This window comes from Macrotis lagotis, chromosome 1 (assembly GCF_037893015.1).
Source record: "Macrotis lagotis isolate mMagLag1 chromosome 1, bilby.v1.9.chrom.fasta, whole genome shotgun sequence".
Lineage (NCBI taxonomy): Eukaryota > Metazoa > Chordata > Mammalia > Peramelemorphia > Peramelidae > Macrotis > Macrotis lagotis.
Window position 1 is genome coordinate 585,004,493 of NC_133658.1, and position 24,401 is coordinate 585,028,893.

Consider the following 24,401-nt stretch of genomic DNA (forward strand, 5'->3'; position numbering starts at 1 on the left):
TAGTTTAGTGGATTTAGAACTGGTTCAGTATCTAGATGAAAAAAATGAGGATCAATGGATTAATGTCACACTGGAGAAAGGGCCTAGGGATCAATCTTTGCTCTTATTTCATTCACCATTTTTACCATTTTTATTAGTGACTAAGATGAAACAAAAGATGGAATGTTTATTGAATTTGTTACTCATAAAAAGCTGGGAGGGACAGTTAACATGTTTGATGGAAGAATTAGAATCCAAAGAGATCTTGACAGACTGGAAATATGGTCTGACTCTGATAAAAAGAAATGCAATAGGTATAAATATAAAATCCTACAGTTGAATTCAAACTACTAGTGGTATAAAATACAGACTGGGGGGAGCATGGTTAGACCACAGTGTGTGGGTGGAAAGAGGTAAGGAGTGTTTAATGCTTAAAATGAATCAACAATGTGAGAAAGTAAGAAAAAAATGCAGAGAATCTAAGTTGAGCTTAGGATGCCTTGATGGAATAGCAGAAAGATAGAGGCTTGCTATATTTTGTCATATCTATAGTTTTGAGTTCTGAATGTTTCACTCTTGAAAGGACATCGACAGCTGGAACATGTTCAAAGGAAGGTGATCAGGATGGTGAAGGCACTGAAAATATGTGCCATCTGAGGATGAGTTAAAGACACTGAGGAGGTTTAGGTTTGAGTAGAATAGCAGTAGAGAGGGATATATACAATCAATTCCTTTAATTAGGAAAGTATGGCACAATGGAGAGAATACCAGGTTTGAATAGAGTTAGCAGACTTTGAGTTTGAATCCTGACTGTTTCGCTGACTGGCTATTTAATTTTGGACAAGTCATTTACCCTCAGTGAGCCTCAGTTTCCTCATCTGTAAAATAAGGGATTGGACTAGGTCCAATCCAAGCACCCCCACAGCTCTAAATCTATGATCCCAAGACTATTTGACTGCCATAGAGAAGGAAAATTAGACTTAATTGGTCCCAGAGGGCAGAACTAGATGTAAAGGATGGGAGTTAAAATGACATAGATTTTGGCTTAAATCAAGGGGAAAAAAGACCTTCCAATTAATGCAGCCACAAAGTGGAATGAGCTGTCTTGGGAGGTAGGAAACCCCCTGTCACTGGAGGCTTCAGGCAAGAGCTTCAAGCTCCTTTCCACAATATTTCCCTAGAGATTATTATAGGGAGGGGATTCCTGCTCAGACCACAGGGTGGACTGCATGACCAATGGAATCCTTTCCAATTCCGTGGTTGTGTTCTTCTACAATTCTAATGTTGGGCTTATGCTGGGAAATTCACCAGGTCCCACAGAACCTGATGGTTGTTCAGTCATTTCAGTCATGTCTAAATCCTCATGAGCCCATTTGGGTTTTCTCGGTTTGCCATGGAGTGGTTTACCATTTCCTTCTCCAGCTCATTTTACAGATGAAAAAAACCAACATAAGCAGGGTTAAGTGACTTACCCAGGGTCATATGGATAGCAAATGTCTGAGGCCAGATTTGAACTCATGTCTTCCTGATTCCAGGGACAGCACTCTATCTATTGTACTGCCTAGCTGCTCCAACCTCATGCAGGCACCACAAATCTTACTTTCAAAGGGGTGGGAACTTTGTTTTTCTGTATCAGAGTATTTTGCTATATTAGCAAGTCTTTGGGCTGGGACATGCTTGAGACTACTAGGCTGGATTCAGGTGTCCTAGCATAGTGGATTTTCATTGGAGATATGAGAAGTAGTTTCAGGAGAAAAGCTTAGTGTTTGGTCAAGTGCAAGGGGGGCTAGGTATGAGACTTTATGGATTCTCTTGGTTTTACTGACATTACTTTCCCTGTGGAATGTGTCTTCCTCAAGAACATTATTTGAACCCAAATCTTCCTGATTCTAAGACCAGTGCCTTTTCCACTTATCTGAAGCTACTTTGGATTTCATAGGGCATCTATCTCTGATTTTAGTCAGCCACACAGAAGCTATGCTTATATACTCAAAGTCCTAAGATAAATCAAAATGGACTTTTCTTTGCTATTCTGATTTTACTTTTTTTAAAATGAGAACTTGTATTTGGGGATAGGGATAGAGCAGAGGAATGAGATGTGGGATCTGGGAGAAGGAAACTCTGAATATGTTTGCTTTTTTAGTTGCAGGACTTAAGGAGTAGGGGGTGGTTCTGGAAAATCTAAATGGGGACTACTATAACTTTGGAACCTTCATGAACCTATAATAAACAAGATAGATTGTGACATAATCTATATGAGTGTGCTTTTGGGTGAATGCATAAATGAGAAAGATGTTCTCTCCATTCCAACTTGACCCAAAGAATCTTCTGCTCCTTTTCCCTCCCATTTCTCTAAACTCAAAAGAAATGGGGAAGGGTACCTACATGAAGGTGAATTTTGTGGTAGCAGGATCTACCAGTCCACTTCCCCAGGTGCTGTCCAATAGATGCCATCTTCCTTCTAGGTAAACAGCATTCCAGGCATGGTCATATTCCCCTGAAAAGCTCTGTCCAGTTTGGTAGCCGTAGCCTTTGGAGTAGCCAGCCACTGTCATGCAATGCACCCCTGCAATCCTGTGAGGAAAGAAAGAATTGATGAGCAGTACCTCCTATGCAGTAAGGTTGTCTCTCATCCACTCTGATGTTTTCAAGGGGACAGAACCTGCTTTGCCAGAGTTAGCAGGAGCAGCAGAAGATAAAAGATTGAAATAGACTGAGTTATCTTTTAACTGCCACATCATTATCTTTTGCTTATTATTGCCATCATTTATTTCTATAGGAAACCTCAACATAATCTTATATCTGATTTTTCATTTATGTTTTATATTTAATTTTTATTTTATTTTTCTCAAATTACATGGAAACAAAAATGTTTAATTTTTTTAAAAATTGCTTTTCAAATTTTCTCCCTTCTTCCCTTCCCTTCCCTTCCCCCTTCTTGAGAAGGCAACCAATTTGATATAGATTATATATGTGCAGTCATGCAAAAAATTCCCATATTAGCCATGTTGCAATAGAGAACACAGACCCAAAAAACTCCAAGAATAATAAAGTTTAAAAATTATGTTACAATCTGCATTCAAACCTCATCAGTTCTTTCCCTGCAGTAGATAGTAGTTTTCATCATGGGTCCTCTAGAATTTTCACTTTCTTTTACCTTTCAAGGTCACTATCCTCCCACCCCCAAGCTCTTCCAAGTCTCTATGTTTCTTCCACCCTCTTGTCTCTGTGTCTTTCTCATTTGTGCCCTACCTCTTTTTTTACTTTCTTTTCTCTCTGATTCTTTCTGTTTAGCTTTGCATTGGTCTTGGCCAGTTGTCTGTTGTATCAATGGCTAGTTTCTAAGAATTGCTGTGTAATCCTAGCTTAGACAAAATTATTTAACCTTTTTGATCTTCAGTTTTCTCATCTGCAAGATGGATGGATTAGACTTAATGGAATCTAGGTCCCTTTCTAGTTCTGAGGTTCTATGTACCATGTTGTCCCCTCACAACTCCATACATCTCTTTCTCCTAGATAGCACAAGTTAGGTTGAGGCACACTGCATGTGGCTTGCCATAGTCGAAAGAGCTCTGGACTATATGTTAGAGATTCAGAGTCTAGACCTGACTCTGTTGTTATGTGATATTGGGGAAGTCATAGCTTTTTCATGTCAAGTATTTTATCTGCAAAATGGGGATGGGTGATACCTTTTCCTCCTAGTCTTACAGCAGAGGTTTTTGTGTCATAGTACCCTCTGGCTGTCTGGTAAAGTCTGAGGGCTATATCTTGGAATAATACTTTTAAATGCATAGAATTAAATACATAGGATTAGCAAGGAAACTAATTGTACTGAAATAAGTTTTTCCATATATATATATATATATATATATATATATATATATATACTCACCTACCCTAGATTAAGAAGCCCTCTGGACTGGACTTTTATAAGGGTCAAATGGGATATACTGTAAAAGGATGCTAAGAATTAAAATAAAAAGAGTATGGTTTGAATCCAAAACGATATTTACTATCTATGTGTCTTTGGAAAAATCTCTTCCCCTCTCTGGGCTCCAGTTTCCTCATATGTTAAATGAGAGCACTGAATTAGACATTACTTTCAACTAAGGTCCTTTCCAATTTTAATCTCCAGGATCATTTATATAGTGGTCTGGCATTTACCATCTGTGTAACATAGGACAAGACACCTAAACTTTGTAAGTTATAGCTTCTCCACCTGGAAAATGGAGCTGACAATACTTATCTATTGTACTGATTTCAAGTCCAACTACTCCACTATACCATATACTATTCCATTAGGTTGCCTCATGTGGTTATGAAGGCAAAATGAGAAAATGGATGTAAAGTACTTTGTAAATCTTAAAGCTCTAGATAAATGTTTACTACAATTATGTTCAAGTGAGATAATGTAACTGAAGAACTTTGAAAACTGTAATCTATTACACAAATATAAAGATTTAGGGTTTTTTAAATTTATGGTTCTATGATGGTAGAAAATCCAGATCTGGGAGTCTGCTGGCTCTCTAAATAGAAAATTGACTGCCTCAAGAACAATTAGTAGCAAATATGCCAAGAGGTGACCTCTCTGTCTCTTTCCCATTTTCCCTCCCCCCCCCCGAAAAGTATTAGGGCTGTAGAAGTGGGTAGCCATGTGGAACATATCACAGGGCCAAAATTAGAAAAACTGCATAAGATAGGTACTGTCCACTATGCATTACAATGTTAATTATAATATGTTTGTCCTTTTACTTAACATTGTTCCATTACCTCACACAGTTCAAATTCAACCACTTGTTATGGATGTAGTCTCTATTTGCCTTAGGAGACAGTTTCTTAGTTTTGTTCTTGTAAACAAGCACTAGGCTGATGAATGTGATGGTTTAAGAGTGTTCTCATTTCTAAGTCAAAGTCATACCTCATTTCTTTCACTTGTACCTGCATAAAGATACAATCCTTCTATAGGTATGCATATTGATTTCTCAGTTGAATATAAGTGAGACATCTGTTTATTTTTCATATTTATATTTAAATTTCATATTTATGTTCATATATATTTATATTTCATATTTATATTCCTGGTATCCAGCACAGTGTCTGGCCTATACTCTAATGGACTTATGCTCTCATAAATTTGAATGTTCTTTCCAATGATGGAGCTCATAACCCATCTATACCTGGTCATTCTATGAGACTTTTGTCCAGTTCCTCCTGTGAATTCTAGTGCCCAAGATTGTGTCATCTCCTGAAAGATTGCATACTTGGTCTTTTCCAGTGGCTTTTGGAGCAACTGTATTTCTAAGTGTCATCTTCTTCTCTGAATAGCATATCATTATCTGAGGGGTAAGAATCCAAATGTGGTGGCACCTCAATGATCAATAATAAAAACAGATTGTAATAGAAACATTGAATAATCTTCTCATTTTTATGATTATTTGTTAACTTCCTGGTGGTTTCATCTCTGACTTCTCTAAAATAATGTAATGCACTAGGCTCTCAGACCAAGCCTTCTATAGATTTATTTTTACTTCCACTGCTTTCCAATCTTTTAAAAGGTAATACAACTGACAATCCTTTGTCATTTTCCTCTGGAGCATTTATAAATGAATCTATATTCCCTACTATTGCTGCTTTCAGCTGTCATCTCTCACAAATATTTGCTGGGTAAGGCAGTTTCTAGGGTCTTCTCATCTCATTTTAGTAAATATTTTACATTATAAATTTCCCCCCAGAAATACTGATGATCAAGGTCAATATCTTTGCCTCTTTCTATTTCCTAATTTTTGGCATCAATGTTTGTTTGAATAGGTCAGGCTAGAGTTACTGCAGTTTTTTAGTGTTATCTCATTTTTAACCTTTCTTCTAATTTTATATTGATTTAGACTTTTATCATAACTAACTAATGGTCTGAATATAGTGGCCAACAGTTCTGATATAGTCCCTTCACCATCCTGCATGAGCAACCCAGTAATTTTTTGTTTATTCAGATATAATCATTTTCATTCTTTGTACTATTGTTCAGGGTTTACCATGTCCAGTGCTTTTCACTTTATTCATTATGGAAGGATTATGTCATAAAGGCATGAGACTTCTGAATAGTTTATAAACATTTGATTCATGTTTATAAAACCAATATCCACCATTGCATTAAACTCAATAGGTATCAAAATATAGGTTTACTTTGGTTTGGTAACTTGTTACGTAACCTTCTATTTCATCATCTTTCACAAAAGATAGTGTATAAGTTGAAAATATCATGATTGTCTTCCTTTGCTCACAATGAGGATTGCAAGCATAGGGCCAAATGTGCCATGAAGGGGTGTTTTTCTGTTCCCTTAGAGTCCAAGAAGGGACAATAACTGTGATTGTCTCTCCAAAGAGAACTTGAGAAACATTCCATTTAGGCAAAATTTCTTTTGTTTTCTCACTTCATTGGTAGGAAGAATGACAAGATTAATGTAATTTTTCCAATAGTATGTCTATTTTTTAAATCTCAGAAAGATTTCATATTTAGAATACCCAAGGTTAATGTTTATAAATTGTCTCAAAACAATGTGAAATTTTTTTTATCAACAATGCCCCCTACTTCTGTCTTTCTGTTACTGTCACTGCAGAAGTGGAAGGGGGTTACTAGAAACCAGAGGCCATTTTTTTTTCATGGCCAAATAATTCATCACCAAATGGCTAGTTTCCTTGTTATTAGATTCTCTGAAATTGGCTAGCCTGGTCCTCAGAAAATAGACAAAGTGTTAGGATCATACCTGAAACCTTTCTGAAATGATATAATCTGTTCTCTGAGAACCCAGGGTCACATCCAGGCTTCAGTGAAGCATTAGAGTCAAGCTTTGTGAGAGAGTATACCACACTAGTAGAAGGGTGTAATTATGTGGAAGATTCAAACTCAGCTAATTAACAAGTCTTTATATTAAGTTCTTATGACATGCCAAAGCAATGGATATTGTCAGGGCTGGGGTACTCTTCCTTCACTGAGATCTCTACTGAGTGTCAAAGTGGACAACAAGGACCTTTAATGATATAGAAGGTCAACTTTCTGCTAGGCAAAGTTTAATAGATTGTGACCGACTCCTTCTGCATTTGAAAATTACATCCATTGTATGTTATTGTGTACTGAAAACTTAGAGCCTTTGTTGTCACATAGGATTTGTTTTTTTTTTTAAATTAACATACACTAAATGAATTGATAATTTTTCAAAGACATTGTAGAATAGAAAAAGAATTGTGCATGAAACTGTATATCTCAATTATGTACAACTCACTTTTCTTTTTAAATAACTGAAAAATGTAACATATAACTTCAAAGCAATTCTGCTTAACTATGATTCCTTCTTGACTTACTTCCATTTTCTTCTTTTTAAAAAATTTAATAGTATTTTATTTTTTCTATTACATATAAATACATTTTTCATCATTCATTTTTTGAAAGATTTTGAGTTCCAAAATTTTTCCCTCCTAATCATTTAGTAAGGAAGTGATTAGGGGAAGACATCATCCTAGAGAAGTCAGAGGCCCTGGAAAGGTAGGCGTGGGATGGGCTAGTGCTCTGTCACCTTGTCAAATATTCGAATTCTCAAGTGGATGCCATTAGCACAACTCATTTGTGTCCCCCCCTGAGTTTGGACATTGTTTCCAACTCCAGTTTATTTTGTAGTAAGCCAAGTCATGCCCATTGCAGTAACTTAGCAGTTTTCTGGCTCATCTGATCCTGACAAGTTTTTCAGACTGTAGCTTTATCTCTTCTCCTGGCTTCAAACAAATCATCACCAAGACCTCTAATTACCAGCTATGGTGTTATCTGCCCGCTCCTGCCACAGAGGATGGCCTGCTGAGGAACTGCAATCAGTAGCACCTGCAGACTTTACTCACCATTGACTCTAGTTCATACTGGGCAGAGAGCACTGAAAGTCAGTGTACAGTAAGTGATGACATCAAGAAACCATTTTCCTTCCTGATTATGTTTTGCTTAAGTGAATACATTCCTCAAATAAAAGTGAATATCCCTTCACTCCTCCACTAGCCCAATCACCATAGGGTTCCCAATCATCTGAGTTCCTGAATACCATGCTCCCCATGGATTGGGGAGCAAAAACACTGCCAGATATAAAAAGATTTCAAGTATAGGTCCAAGAGAATGCTGAAGTCTGATCTCCAAGGGAAATCTCTGTGGTTAACAACAATACTTGACAATAATATTGATAGAGATAGGTTGGGATAGGGAACTTCTAAGTGAGGAAACTCCATCTACCAATGCAGACTGGCACCTTCTGTGCAATCTTTTTAAGAGAGTCTTAGAGAGTTGACTAGGACATGAAGAAGTCAAATAACTTATTTAGGGTTTCACATTTGGTAAAAGTGATGACTTGGACCCATATTTTTCAGATTCTGAGGCTTGTTCTAACTCTATCATTTTGGTTCTCTAAACCTTCCATGGTGTGATCATCATTGATGTCATCATCATCATCATCATCATCATCATCATCATCATCATCATCACCACCACCACCACCATCATTATTCTATTAAGCATCACAGAGTAGTAAATAGAGTAAATCTTAGAATCAGAAAGATCTGGGTTCAAGTCCTATCTCTGAAATGAGCCATGTGACCTAGACTACATCACTTAACCATTCAGTGCCTGCAACCAATTCTTAAAGCTGAGAGTATAATCTTTTTTTTTTTTTTGTTTGTTTTTTTAGGTTTTTGCAAGGCAACCAGGGTTAAGTGGCTTGCCCAAAGCCACACAGCTAGGTAATTATTAAGTGTCTGAGACTGGATTTGAACCCAGGTACTCCTGACTCCAGGGCCGGTGCTTTATCCACTGAGCCACCTAGCCGCCCCCTGAGAGTATAATCTATAGAACAATTACTGATTTGCAGAGAGAGACAGAAGGAGTTTCCTCCTTGGGAATTTGCACTCCAGTAGACAACTTACATTTATATAGCTTTTAAAGGGTTAAAAAGTGTTTTCCTCATAATAACTCTGTGAAGTAGGAAGTTAACATATTGTTATTTTTCAGTTAAGGAACCTGAGACCCAGAGACTTTGTCAGTTGCCCAGAGTTGTAGCGAGCAACAGAACCATTATTCAAAGGTGATTCTTTGGATTCCAGTGCTCTTTCCTTTATACCAAAATGAGGCATAATATTTTTAATCATTGGCATAGTCACCTAGGGATATTAGGGTCTTGTTATTTGTGCCAACTACTTTTCCATTTCTGGAGGGACATAACCAATATCACCTCAAGGAGTCAGTTTTCCAAGGGCATCTGGGCAGAAAATGAGAATGATAGGATCATAGATTTAGAATAGGGAGGGTCTTTCAGAGGCTATTCAATCCAATCCCTCGCTTTTGGTGTTGTAGAGCCATTTTTCAGTTTTGCCTAACTCATTCTTTGGTTTTCCTTGGTAAAGAAAAGAAAGAGGTTTGCCATTTCCTTCTTCAGCTCCAGCTTACTGATGAGAAAAATAGGAGGCAAACAGAGCTAAAGCAACTTGTAGACCAATTATCTGAGGTTAGATTTGAATCAGTCTTCCTAACTCCAGACCCAGAACTCTATCCACTGTTCCATATAGCTACCTTCTCCTCTACCTTGCCCCAGACTTTAACAGCTGAAGAATCTGAGGCACAAATAGGTTAAATAACTAGTCCAACATAACTTCTTGGTGATGAGTTGAGGCCACTCAACTCCCTAGTGAGCCACAGAAACACAGATGAGAGGAAGAAGGGGCAAATCCTTTATGATTATGGAGACTATGGATACATATGGTATGGAAGAGTCATTTATTCCTTACTCAGCTTCTCCCTGGCCCCAAACATTTGGCTCCCCTATCATTGCTGCTATAGAATGATGGTAGACTCATTTCAAAATTACCAACATCCCCTCCCAGGAGCTCTCCATTATAAATTCTATCATGTACCAAGGTCTGTGAAAAGCACTTTTTTTAACCAATAGTTTCTTATTTGATTTTCACAACAACCTTGTGAGGTAGGTGCTATTATTATCCCCCTTTTATAGCTGAGTTAGATAGTGGTTGACACTTGTCCAGGGTCACACTGGTGATCACCTGCTAGTGAGTATCTGAGGTCGCATTTGAACTCAGGTCTTCCTGACTCTAGGCCCAGCACTTTATCCAATGTACCTGTTGTACTAGCTGCCCATTCTACTGAAGTGTAATTGCTGTCTGATTCTATGCATTGTACCAGTCAAACATTCTGAGTATGTTGTTTAGAGGTTGCTGATTTTTAGGGTAGTGCTTCCTTTTCCGTCATGGATGTTCCTCAATCACCTCATAAGGACATCCCAGCTGGATGTCTAAGATGGTATCAGGAGAGTGTGCTGAGAGTCAGGGGGTCACCTGCCTGACATTTAAAAATTCTCTGCACATAATCCACAAGTTAGATAATTGTGTAGAATAATAGGTCAGAAGGAACTTTCACGGCCAAATTGTTCAATACTATAAATAAGGAAACTGAAGTAAGAAAATTAAATAACTTATCTAAGGTCAGAAAAGCAATAAGTTTCAGAGACAGAATTAGAACTCAACACTCCACAATTACACTGTCTTTCACAGAATTACAACTGTTTTCTGGATGGCTATAGTTGGATGTCCCATCATCACTTCAAACTCAACCTACAGAAAATCAAACTTAATCCTCTCCCCAAATCAATTCTACCTTCTGGCTTCCTTGTTTCTATTGAGAGTAGTACCATTAGTCCTGTTATGAACTCTCAGGCCATCTTTGATTTCTGCACATATAAATTTCAAATATGATGCTGAATGATGATTATTATCAAGAACAATGATGGTAAATAAACAATTTTACTACCAAGATATGCTTGCCCATTAAGGCATGTGAATCCAAGATTGTTTCTCTGCTGAGGGGCCACTTGGTCTCAAGGAAGGAAGGTGGAACTATACTTTTTCTCAGGGATGGATTAAGAGATTTTTCAGGCACATAAGAACAGAGCTGACACTTGCTTTGGCAGCAACAACTGGCCCAGATTCTCTCTGAATTTGCAATACCACTGAGCATCAGTGAAGTTAGGTTGCATCTGAGAGAGGAGGAAGGCAGTTCACATTTACTGGGAGTTAGTTCCAGATGCTAACTCAGATTGTGTTAATTGAAGGTGGGTGAAAATAAAAGAACCAAGACAACAGAAGACATCGAGGGACAACTGGGACCCTCCTTAGTGAGACAGTGGGAAGATGATGGAGTCAGATGTCAGAAACATCACATCAATAAAATCGATATTCATGATGTGAGAGAGAATAAGATATAATATAGTGAGCCTTGGATTCAGAAATTTGGTCTAGGTTCTGCTTCTGTGTAAGACCTTGTGGGAGTAATTTTATTTTTTATAGGTCTCAGTTTCTTCATCTATAAAATGAGTGACAGTAGGGTATAGGGGTGTAGACCAGGTCTTTCTAAGGCCTCTGGTAGCCTTAACATCCTGTGATTTCATTGAAGCAAACAGAAGGGCCATCATAATAAAGATGGCAGAAATGACCTGTCTTGCTTGTTTTGCTAGGTTTGAATATCACCTTCCCACATTCTATTTTGGTCTTCCCTCTTTTGACTTCACAGTATAGTTACTCCTTCCACATCATGACTTTTTCCACTGTGGCTTCAGTATATTGCAGGTCAGTCAGTGTAAGAAATCAAATGGGAATTTTGGAGAAGTTTTGTGGAAGCTGTCAATGACACATGAAACCCAGAAGACCACACAAAACCTATGACCAAATACTTAATCCAAATTTTACAATAAATACTTTTGAAAAGAAAAAAGAAAAATCAGACTTCTAAAAATTTTATGCCTATCTTTAAGATGGTGGGGCACCACAATGTGGAAGAGATAACTGTTTTTTCTACTCTGCAAGAATAAAGTCTTGTATCAAGAATAGAATTTTGATTGGAAGATTTTTTTACTCCCTTCATGGTCAATATTGTAACAGGGCTGTTTGAATAGCTAACAGCCTCACCTTCAATACTTGGCTTCTTTAAGAATTCATGGCTTTATCAGTGTGGTTATTCATTCCATCAGTACAGATTGAAAACTCTCTATGCCTTAATAAACAATTTCCATGAGCTATGATTGAAAATACTTTTCACTTAGTGGCCAACCTATTGTAATAACTTCTTCAAATTCAGCTATCTGGTCCAAAGGAGAGAGACATGCTAGTGTTATTGGGGTTGTACACATACATATCTTGATAGGGTCTGTTAGAGCTAGGGCTCCAGTGGATTGCAGGGACCCAGAGTCACCTCCTGACAATGATGAAACCAGTCAAGTAACAATATAATAAGTGCCTAGTAAGAGCCAGACACTGTGCTAAGAGCTGGGGATATACAGAAAGAGAAAAGATAATCCCTGCTCTCAAGGAGCTCACAATCCAATGGAAGACATCACATTGTTTTGTTATTTTAATAAAAGTCAAGTGTCTGGATGAATAGGGGCAATAACCCCATAGGACAACTGAGGAAGATCACAGTTGGAGAACTGTGTTTCATTCTGGGATTATCCAGCGGAAAGAAGCGAAGATAGCAAGCTGCCTAGAAACCATGTTGTATGAAAAAAGGAAGAAGGAATGGTGAAGGTTTAGCCTACAGAAGATGCTTTTGAGGGACATGATAGATGGTTGCAAATATTTGAAGTATCCTTATATGGAAGAAAGATTAGAAATATTTTTTGTTTCTGGTATAGAAGTTGAAACTCAGGCCACCAGATAGAATTAAGACCTGAGTTCAAATCTTGTCTCTTACCATTACTGGTTGAATACCTCTGAGCAAGTGACTGAATTCCTAAGTGCTAAGGGTAGCTCAATAATGATTAACAACAACAATTATGACAACACCAACAATATAATAATACTAGCTAAAAAGTATATAGTACTTTGAGGTTTATAATTTTACATTTTACATTTACATTTACATTTTACATATTTTATCTCACTTGATCCTCACAACAACTCTTTTAGGTAGATGCTATGATTATTATCCCCATTTTACAGATGAGGTAATTGAGTCTGAGAAAGGTTAAATGATTTGCCTAGGATCACTCAGCTAGCATGGCTCTGAGGCAGGACTTAAACTGAGGTTTTTCCAATTACAAGTCTAGCACCTTATCTATTGTGCCACTCAGTGGCCTCTAAGATTAAAATTTGCAGAGTAGCTGCTGTTCTAAATTGTAGGTAGCTTCTTCACCAGTAGTTTCCTATAGCATTGAGATTATAGGTCTAGCAGGAAAAATAGAATAGATGTTTTTGTGAGATAGTGAGTTAGCTATCACTAGAAATGATGAAGCAAAATATTAGATGGTAGTGATCATGACTATGGTATAGCAAAGCTGCAGTAGATGACCTTCCATGTCCCATATTACTTTAAGATTCTAGCATTTGAAGATTAGTTCTGCAGTATTTTATGGTGAGAACTAAATTCAAGAACTCTTCTTTCCAAATATTCTTCATGGTGGCATTAAAATCATACTATGATAACTAATTGTGGGGACATGGAGAAAACCTTGGGTTCTTGAAACCTATGCCAGACGAACCCAACCCAATTTCTGAGGACCCCACTAAAATGGGAAAGGCTTTGAGTATCAGCTCATCAGTGGATCATATATTTGGTATTTGGGGGCCAGTCTAATTCAGTTCAAATAGTTTCTCATCAGAATGTTGGCTACTAGGTGATGGATTTTTTTCATTATGGACACAGTTTAGTGAAGGTATAAAGGGAAGAGTTGTGATCTGCATTACTGGAAGTTCTACATCAAATAATAAATCATATACCTTAATGTCTTAAAGTATTATTCTTGTTACTAATATCTATATTATTATGACAACACAGCCATAAGGTAATCTGATCTCAGAAGCAGCATGTATTTAGGGTTATTGTTATAGGTTAAATCAAAGAGTTGATGGCTCACTTAACCAAATCTATTATCCAAAGGTCACCATCTTATAGGATTATAGAATCATATATCTAAACCTGGAAGGGATATTGGAAACCATCTAGTGAAACTCTTTCATTTTCTGTGTGAGGAAACAGAGGCCCAGGGTGATTAAGGGAACTGTCCAAGGTCAACTTGTTAGTGTCAGAGATAAGATTGGGTCCAGGTTTTCTGACTTCATTTCAGTGCCCATTCCACTGTCCCAAGCTGCCTCCTTAATCTCGAAGAGGCTGAAAATAATAATGAAAAGTTCACGGGACTTCAAGAAAGAAATGATGTGGCAAATGTTTGAGTTCTGAGTTTTTGCAATATTAATAGAGAACATTGTTTGGCTGATGTAGGTCACCAGTTCACAAGTGAAAAATTAAAAAGAAATTCTCCATCATTTTGGCTGTGATTGACTAAAAGCAATCATGAAACACATTTACAGTGTAACATCTGATTCATAAACATGAAATACCACTTCAGAGATAATTAGCTGGTTTAACCACTTAGTATAAAATGATAACTTCAGGATCTAATAATTGCTCACATTTATATAGTGAAAACATGTCTGCTCTCATATTGATCTTCATAACCACCCTATGAGACGGGGAGGCTAACAGAAGCAGAGCCAGAGAAGGGAAGGTAGTCAGGGACAGAATCACTGGTTACCACCATTGCACAGTTAACAACCTGTTCATGGTCACATGGCTAGGGAGCATCTACCATGAAATCTGACCCCAGGTCTTTCTGACTCTATACCTATACTCCACCCACCCAAGCTGGTATATCATCAACCCTCCCCTTTGTTCCCTATATTTGATCACTTGCCAAATCTTGTCTATTTAACTTTCAAACCATCTAATATTTGTTTCCTCTTTTAGACACATCACCTCTTATTTAGATTATGGCAACTGACTCCTCCTCAGTCCCCCTCCTCTCCAAACCTTAGTCAATAGAATTGCCAAAATAAACGTTTGCTTACAAACTTTCAGTGGCTTGCTATGTATACTCACAGGAGATAGAAAGTTGGGTTCAGAATAGGAAGGACCTGAATTAAAATCTGGCCTCTGGGGACAGCTAGGTGGCTCAGTGGATAGAGCACCAGCCCTGGAGACAGGAGGACCTGAGTTCAAATTCGGCCTTAGAGACTTAGTAACTGCCTAGTTGTGGGATCTTAGGTAAGTTACTTAAACCCCATTGCTTTAAATAAATAAAAATTTAAAAATTTTTTAAAAAAATCTGCCCTCTGATACTTACTAGTATGTGACCCTGGGTTAGTCATTTAATCCTGTTTGCCTCAGTTTCCTCATCTGTAAAATGAGTTCGAGAAGGAAATGGCAAACCACTCCAATATTTACTAAGAAAACCCCAAAATAGGGTCAAAAAGAGAAGGGCATGATTGACTGACTGTATGTGAAGAACAAAAATAAACATATACATATATAATATCTGTATATATAGTATAGGTACATGTATATTAGTATTTATAATAATTATAATGATATGATAACTATATTATATATACATATATTATATATCTATATATATGTCTAGCATTTATTTAGCACTATTTATATAATACCTACTAAGGGCCAGACCTAAACTGGGAGATAGGAGCTATTATTATCACTATTTTACAGACGAGGTAACTGAGGCAAACAGTTAAGTGAATTGCCCAGGATCGCATAGCTAACACATATCTTAGGCTGGATTTGAACTCAAGTCCTCTTGGCTCCAGGCCTAGCACTCTATTTTCCTTATGCCATCTAGCTACATAAATGTATATGTATATGTGTCTGTATGTCCCTATGCCAAAGAAATCAAAGTTATGATATCTATATCTGCCTCATTGCCAAATGCACACATATATGGTTGTTGTTGTTTAATTGTAATTGTTTCAGCCAAGTCCAACTCTTTATGATCCCATTTGGGGTTTTCTTGGAAAAAATACTGTATAAATATATATACTTAGACACAAGAGCTCTGATTTCTTAGGTATAGGGCACATTCAATGAGCAAACTTCCTGTGTCAAGACATATCAGTGACCACCTTGGAACTAACAGTCTTGGAGAGTTGTGGTAGGGACAACAACAAGAAATTCTATGACCTATCCAGGGTCACACAGCCAGTATAATTCAGAGACAAGATATGAACTTGGTCTTCCCAACTCTGTGGTATTACTGTCCATTATACCATCCTTTCTCTTGATTCCCTACTACTTCTATAATAAAATATAAATTTCTCAGACTGGCATTTTTGTTGCTTCATTTTTTGAAATATTTGACTCTCTATGAACTATTTGGGATTTTCTTGGCAAAGATCCTGAGTGGTTTGCCATGTCCATCTCCAGTTCATTTGAAAGATGAGGAGCTGAGGTAAAGAGAGTTAAGTGACTTGTCCAGGGTCCCACAGCTAGGACTTACCTAAAGTCTGGTATTAAAAGCCCTCCAAAATCTAGCTCCAGTCTACTTTTATAGCCAACTAAGCTCTAATTAGTGAGAATACTACTAGTTGTGTTATTCAAAATATAAGTATCTTAAAATATGGCAATTGGTTCCAGCCCAATGAAAATATACAATGAAAATGTGAATAATGTGATCACTTCACAAGATTCATTATTTACGTTAATTGGAACTGTTGTACTTCAAATTATTCCCTTTAATATACTCTATATCACAGCCAAACTGGACTATTAGTAATCCAAACTTAATACTCTTATCCCCTGTCTCAGTGCATTTTTACAATTTCTCTTCTTTCCTTGTTGGGTCTCGAGTTGACTCATCTTTCATCTTCTTTCAAGAATCAGACCAAGTGTTGCTTTCTCTGTGAATTTTTCTCTCATCTTCCCACCTTATATGGAAGAAGGCCATTAAATGAAAGGCCTATTTCAGCAAGAAGGATATGAGGTAAGGAAGGAGTTCTCTTGTTCTTCAGGTTATCTTATATTTGCTTCTCTGTGTATGTGATATATTCCTCAGCAAATTGGAAGTGCCCTGAGGGCAGGAACTATTTCATATTTTGTCCTTTTGTCCACAGTATCTAACATAGTAAGTAGTCAATTAAATTGATTTTTGAATTGAACTGAGCTGACTAATCTTTTTTTTTTTTTAGGTTTTTACAAGGCAAATGGGGTTAAGTGGCTTGCCCAAGGCCACATGGCTAGGTAATTATTAAGTGTCTGAGGTCGGATTTGAACCCAGGTACTCCTGACTCCAAGGCCAGTGCTCTATCCACTGCACCACCTAGCCGCCCCTGAGCTGACTAATCTTAAAGCAATGCTCTGATTGTGTTATTCTTTGATTAAAAAAAAGACATCAGTGGTTCCTTCTTGCCAGATAAATAAAGTATGGCTATCTAACCCTGTCATTCAAAGCCTGTCACTATTTCCATTCTACCTTTATGTCATTCTCTTCCTCTTCATATGAACTGCATTACGGCCAAACTAGACTACTAAGTACCCAAAATTCTGACCCTGCCCTTTTCTATTTCCTTGACTTTTTGTCTTTCATCTCTTCAAGTCCTCCTCCCTGCCTCATAGACTTCTTTCCCTATCTACCCATTGCAAGCTGTCCTTTGAAGGACCAAATCAGATCTGATCTGATCCATCTAAAAAACTTTCTCTACCCACTCTTATCTTTGAAGCCTTCTCTAATCTCCCTTTTCAATCTACCTCCCAGCTAAAAATGACTCCTCTGCTCTTAAAACTTTCCTTGCATTCTGCCTTACTATAGTTATTTGCAAACATGCATTAACTCCATTCTTTTAGGATTAAGACTCCAAGGGCAAGAATCATATCTATATCATCTTTGTATTCCCAATGCCTTTCACATAGCAGGAATTTAATGATTGTTGACTTGATATGAAACTCCATTTTTTATATGAAGATGTTATGTGTATGTTAGTCCTAGGAAAAATCTGTTTATGGGTGCAACTATAGTTCTGTATTGCTTGTCATCAAGTATTTGCTGAGCAGAGTAATGACCAAATTCCTGAGTGAGGTAATAAGTACACAGAAAGTTTCTGTTCTTATGGAGCTTTTGCCTTAATAAAGCAGTTTTAACTTCTTAACATTACAGTGACAAGGAAAACTGCAGGCAGGTTCAAGCATCATACAGATTCATGCTCATTGTAAAAAAAAAGAGCTAAACAGGACTGATGTCATTGTTTAGTTTTGCATCTTAAGGATTATGTTGGGAATGGAAAGTGAAAACTGGAGACCCTTTTATAGGTATGTTGGTTGATAATAAAATTTTAGAATTGAAATCTTGCCATTAATTCTGAATCATCTTAGAAGAGGAGAGCTGACATTTGCCTCCAAGTTCTTTAAAAATAAACAATCCATTGAGGTGAGTGGGTATTATTATGATTATGCTATTCTTCCACTCACAAGGATATAGTAGCTACAAATTAATTGTAAGATAAAGAAGATTGAAAAAAATTCCAACTCTAGAGTTGGAAAAAACCTTGGAGGTTGTCTAGTCCAACCTGACATTTTATAGATGAGAAATTTGAGGTCAAAAATGGTTTGGAACTGGTCTAAGCACACACAATAAGTGGTTTTCTGACTTCAAATCAGTCATTTTCTGCTGAGCCATGCTTAGAAATTCTTCTATTTGACATTTCTCAATTTGGCTCCAGCTTATCTTTCTATAATTATTTCATGTTATTCTTTCTACTTGCTTCTATATTCCAATAAAGCATTTGTTTGCTGTATATATTATTCCATATTCCCATTGTTTACTTTTGAACATGTTGTCCCCCATCCTTGGAAGGTCCTCCTTTCTCACTCCTACCTCTTGGAATCCAAACCTTCCTTCAGGACTGTCATGCCCCATCCTGAGAAGATTTTTATCTAATCCCACCATGGTTAATTCTTCCTTATGTTCCTTTATTTAGCTTGAATGTGTTTTGTATTTACTTATCTGTGTACATATTGTCTTTCTCTACCAGAGTATAACTTTCTGTAGGGGAGAAGTGGTTTCATTTTTGTCTTTGGATTTCTCAACACATAGGATAGTGCCTGTTTACAGAGTATATTTATAATATAATAATAGCAATAATAATAGTAAAATACTATCATAATAATATAGTAGCATATGTTATCTATACTATAATAATAATAACAACAAAATAAATGCCTACTAATTTAAATGACAATGATGATGATTACAGCTACTACTGCTGCTACCACTTGCACTGTTAGTACTACTGGTACTACTACAGCAGAATGGATAGAGATCAAGCTTTTGATGTGAGGAAAGTCTAGATTCAAATTCCACCTCTGACACATACTTGGATAAATAAACCTGAATGCCTCTCAAAGATAGAGTTCTTAACCCCTCTGATAGTCTGGTGGCTCCTTTAAATCCTTTCTCAGTTGAAGGAAATGCTAAATATCAGAGATTTATGAAAATTAAATATGCTGTTTTTTTTCCATTCAAATTCATAAACCTTCCTGAAATCTTTGCATAGGAGTGTGTGGATCCCAGGTTAAGAGCTCCTGTTCTAAGACTATAAATTATAGAGAAGATATTTACCTGAAGTGCTAAAGAGAATTTTCTTTCTAGGAATTTTCCATACCAATGAAATCTGAGGATCTCCCCTATTACCCCACCCCACCCCCAGAGGAAAAATTTGTTGTTATTCAGTTGTGTTGAACTTTTCATGACCCTATTGGGGTTTTCTTGGCAGAAATATTGGAGTGGTTTGTGATTTTCTCCTTCAGCTCATTTTACAAATGAGGAAACTGGGGCAAACAGGGCTAAGTGACTTTCTCAACATCACAAAGCCATAAGTGTCCAAGGTCAAATTTGAACTCAGGTCTTCCTGACTTTAATCCCAGTGTTCTATGACCCCTAGTACCCCACAGAAGAAAATAGTTTTCCACAAAAGTCATACTTGAAGGATATGCACTTGCACAAACCCTGATGGATCATAACAAACTGGGAAGGTTTTAAATATGTATTCTGTCCATTGGCAATGGACTTGATATTGGTCTAGTCGGTTTGGAGAATTATTCCCACAGGACTGACCATTAGGCAATCTTTTTCCCCAGTGGCAGTTTATGACACTTGTCTCCTAAAGGAGTAGAAGAGCTATTCTTGGTACAAGTGGAAGGAAGAACAAAGTGATGAAATCCTAACTCTTTACTACTGTGCTTGTTTATGATATTAACCTTGTAACCAGGTTTAGGCTCATGGAATAATGGGACCAAAATCTGATCTGTGGTAACGAGAGGTCCCAGGAAGCATATAGAACTTGGCCCATTAGTAGTAAACATCATGGATTTATGGAAAGTTATGTTGGAAAATCTCCATAGCTCATGGAGCTAGAGAAACATTAAGAGGTGAAGAAAATGCTGTGAAAACTGAATCAAAACGACAGGAGACTGGAGGGAATTAAGTGAGGCTCTAGATAGGGAACTAGACAGAATCAATTATGACTGTGGGCAACAGAGGCAAAATGGAAGGAATTAAAACTTGACAGCTGAGAATATGAACAAATTTGGCCCAGCAGTTGAAGACAAAAGAACTAACAGAAAACACATTTATTATTTGAAAAGAAAGATGAGGAAATGAATGATACTGGTAGAATATCTGAATTCTCCTCTGAAGTGCTTCATTAAGTCAGCTTTTAATGAGAAAATGCAGGTAGGACCATTAAGAAGTAATGATGGCCTTGTAAATACAACACCAGCTAAAAGCCTGCTTTGGCAGTTGAGCAGAGATAAATCAACTGATCAGGATTATGTATGTATCTCAGGTTATTAAGGGATTAGCTAATGAATTTGCCAAACTTCTGCCAGTTATTTTAAAGTAAAAAAAATGAAGAAGGTGATCCATAAATAGGGGGAGAAAAGGACAGGTAATATTGAGCTGTAAAATAAAGAAGGGAGCCTGTGCTGACCTTAAGACAAGTAAGGATAATGTCTCTAATCCTTTATGGGTAGGGTGGTGGAGAAAATTTCAGATATCCTACTGTCAGATGAACCTATGCTCAAATTCTATCTCTAATACTTACTACCTGTGTGACTTTGACCTGCAAATATCTAGACCTCAATTTTCTCATCTGTTCAGCAAAGGTTTGGATTAGATAGTCTGTCCTTTCTAGCTCTGAATCTATGATCTCTATGGTAACTACTAAGCAGAAAACTTAATTTTAAAGGATGAAAAGTAATACAATATTTTATCATCAAATATGATAAAATTTATAAAGCACAGTGACTAGAATGAAGGAGGTGCTATATAAAACACTTCTTTTGCTTTCCCTTTCTCTTTGATTTATTTGATTTATTGTTTATCAATTTGTTGACAAAATGGCTCAACTGTCAAGTCTTTGGTCCAGGAAATCAATGAATCAACCAGCAAGTATTTATTTGGGGTAGAGTATTTACTCTCTGACAGGCACTCTGCTGGGTACTGAATGGAAGTACAAAGAATGAAACCACCCCTAGGATTCACACCTTAAAGAGCTATGCCACCTAAATACAAAGTTAATAAATACAAATTTATACAAAAGGGAGGACACTAGCTGTTGCTAGAATTCAAATAGATTTCAAACAGAAAATGGTGCTTGAGCAGTATCTTAAAGGAATAGAAAACCTTTATGAGGAAGAAGCTAGAATGGGGTATGTTCCAGGCCTAGGGAGTGGCTAGTACAAAGCCATGGAATTCCCTGTACAAGGGTAGAGTGAAGGCCTATTTGGTTGGATCACAGAGGGCAGGAGGGGGGAGTAATGTACAAAGAGCCTGGAAAGATGGGCTGGGGCTGGTCGAGTAGGACTTTAAAAACTAAACAGAGGAGCTTATATTTGGAAGCTACTGTAATTGGCCAAGTAGAAGCAAGAAAGTTATATTTATTTTTTGGGATAGCTATTTTTTGAGCTTGGAAGAATTATTGAGCTTTAAAATGTAGCCAGATACCCAATAAGCATGCAAGGTAATTAGCAGTTGGGTTGACTAAAAATGTCACATAAAAATATTTGAGGTTTCAAGTGGAATTCTCTAAAATGTGCAGATTAGATTGGAGAAGAAAAAAATTGGGGAAGGGGAGCTGGAAAATTGTCATCCACAGTCTTCCATAGTCTTCGAGTATCTGTGGTGCTGTGACATGGATCTTGGATCAGACATGTTCTGTGTGGTTGTGAAGAACAAAACTAGGAGCAAAATGAAGGATTTTGGTAGGAGGAACTTTTGAGGAGGAGGAGGGGAGGAACTTTTGAGTTATTAAAACTTTAAAGAAGCAAGTGTCCCATCTTTGGGATGTGAGGGAGATATTCAAATGGTGGCTGAATAATGGCTCTTGAGATCACAGCTAAGGTAGCTAGATACTAGATAGGAGCTGGTCTCAAGACCTCTCAGGTGCCTTCCAAAGGTTCTACAAAGAGGTTCCCATTCATGAGTTCTAAGAAATCATATAAGATTTTATATATACTCATATATGCCTATCTATATATGCACATACACATACATATGTGTGTTATCTATAATTCTATATATTTATATAGCTGAAATTCTAAAGTCTTTCCACTAAAGTTCTTTAAAGTTCATTTTAGAACCCCAAAAGACAACCAGTAGCATGCTTTCGATACAGAAAGCAAAAACATTTGTAGAGATAAAATTAGGATGTGTAAAATATCCCTATTCTAAAGTGTATCCTCCTAGAAATTTAAAAGATAACCAGGGGCAGCTAGGTGGTGCAGTGGATAGAGCACTGACCCTGGAGTCAGGAGGACCTGAGTTTAAATCTGACCTCAGACACTTAATAATTGCCTAGCTGTGTGACCTTGGGCAAGCCACTTAATCCCATTTGCCTTGGAAAAACCTAAAAATAAACTTAAAAATAAAAAGATTACCAGAAGCATTCTTTAAATATACATGGCAAAAAAGTCAAGACAAAAATTCCCCTATTTATTAGTTGGCAGGGGGTAATCAACAGCATATGAAAGTACTAGGCAGAGAAGAATATAATCTCTGTCAGCTTTTATGCAATCTTACAGAAAAGGCCAATAGCAACTAAATGACCAGAACATAATACTGTCTAGGATAGGAAGGTAGAAAGGCAATATTCGATAAGGAAGGTTATCTTCTAAGACTATTTATTAGTATTTTCAAATAAGCAAACTGATGAAAAGTCTCAAAAGTTGCAGTTCACTCCAGATATATGGCATGACATACAGGCTGAGGAGTTCTAGATAAAGATCAGCACAGGCCATTTGATCAAATTAGCTGACATGGCTATAGAGAAGAACAAGAACATACTGTAATATTTAAGAATCATTCATTTAATAAGTAGTTACTATGTGTTAGAAACTTCTACTTGCTGTGGAAGATACAAGGCAAGTTTGAGACACTGCCCTGGAGCTTCTAATCTAGGTGGGGAGCTAAGACTAATATATCCAGTTAAATAATAACACAAGACAGTGAGTAGTTGTTCAGTTGTTTCAGACTATCCATGACCCCATTTGAGATTTTCTTGGCAGAAATACCAGAGTGATTTGTCATTTCCTTCTCCAGTTCATATTATAGATAAAGAAACTGAGGCAATTGGGATTCAGTGACTGTTAAATGACTTGTCCAGGGTCACATACTGAGTAAATATCTGAGGCCAGATTTGAACTCAGGAAGATACTTCTTGACTTCAGACCTAATATTCTATCTACTACACCACCCAACTGCCACAAAATAGTAATGTGACAAATAAATGGAAAATTAATTAAATTCCCTATAATTTCACAGGTGAGGGTGATCATTGTGGTCTGGAGAACTTTTGGATGGAAGGCTTCATGGAGGAGATGGGAGTAGAGCTGGACTTTAAATTATATGTAGAAATTGGATAGGGAGTAAAGGTGGGAAAAGGAAGACTAATGTGAACAGTAGCAGAGATGAGTTAGAAATATGTTGGGTTTGTCTGGGAGACACTGAGGAGATCCAGAATGTAAATTTTAAAGGAATGTCGATATAGAAAGGGCAGTAGTGGAGCAGTAGATAGGATGAAAGGTATAAAGTTAGGAAGACTCATCTTTCTGAGTTCAAATCTGGCCTCAGAAACTTACTCATTATGTGACCCTGGGCAAGTCACTTAACCTTGTTTACTTCAGTTTCTTCATCTGTAAAATGAGTTGGAGAATAAAATGCCAAACCATTCCAGTATCTTTACAAAGAAAACCCCAAATAGGCTCACAAAGAATTAGACACAAGTGAAATGACTTAACAACAGCAAAATTATATAGAAAAACTTTGGGAGAAGTAGTAGGGATATAGAAGCTCAACCTTGCATCTTACAGATGAGGCAAATGTGAAGTTGGGAGGGATAATGATCAATTGAAATTTGCAGCAATAGTAATAGTGATAATAGTCAGAGCTCATAGTTTTACTTATTAAGAAGTCATGAGAAATTTAGATCACATTGGTTAGAAATGGTATTCTTTCAAACCAATCTAATAAACAAATTACTAAGATTTACCATTCTAT

General features: G+C 37.1%; 1 protein-coding gene across 1 annotated transcript in view; it reads right to left on the minus strand.

The window, feature by feature from the left end:
• The window catches only part of KY (kyphoscoliosis peptidase), a 94,297-nt gene that overhangs the window by 22,179 nt on the left and 47,717 nt on the right, over positions 1-24,401 (minus strand). The window contains exon 9 of the mRNA XM_074214823.1: positions 2,365-2,553. Coding sequence (XP_074070924.1) covers positions 2,365-2,553 — 189 coding nt within the window. The remainder of the gene's footprint in view (positions 1-2,364; positions 2,554-24,401) is intronic.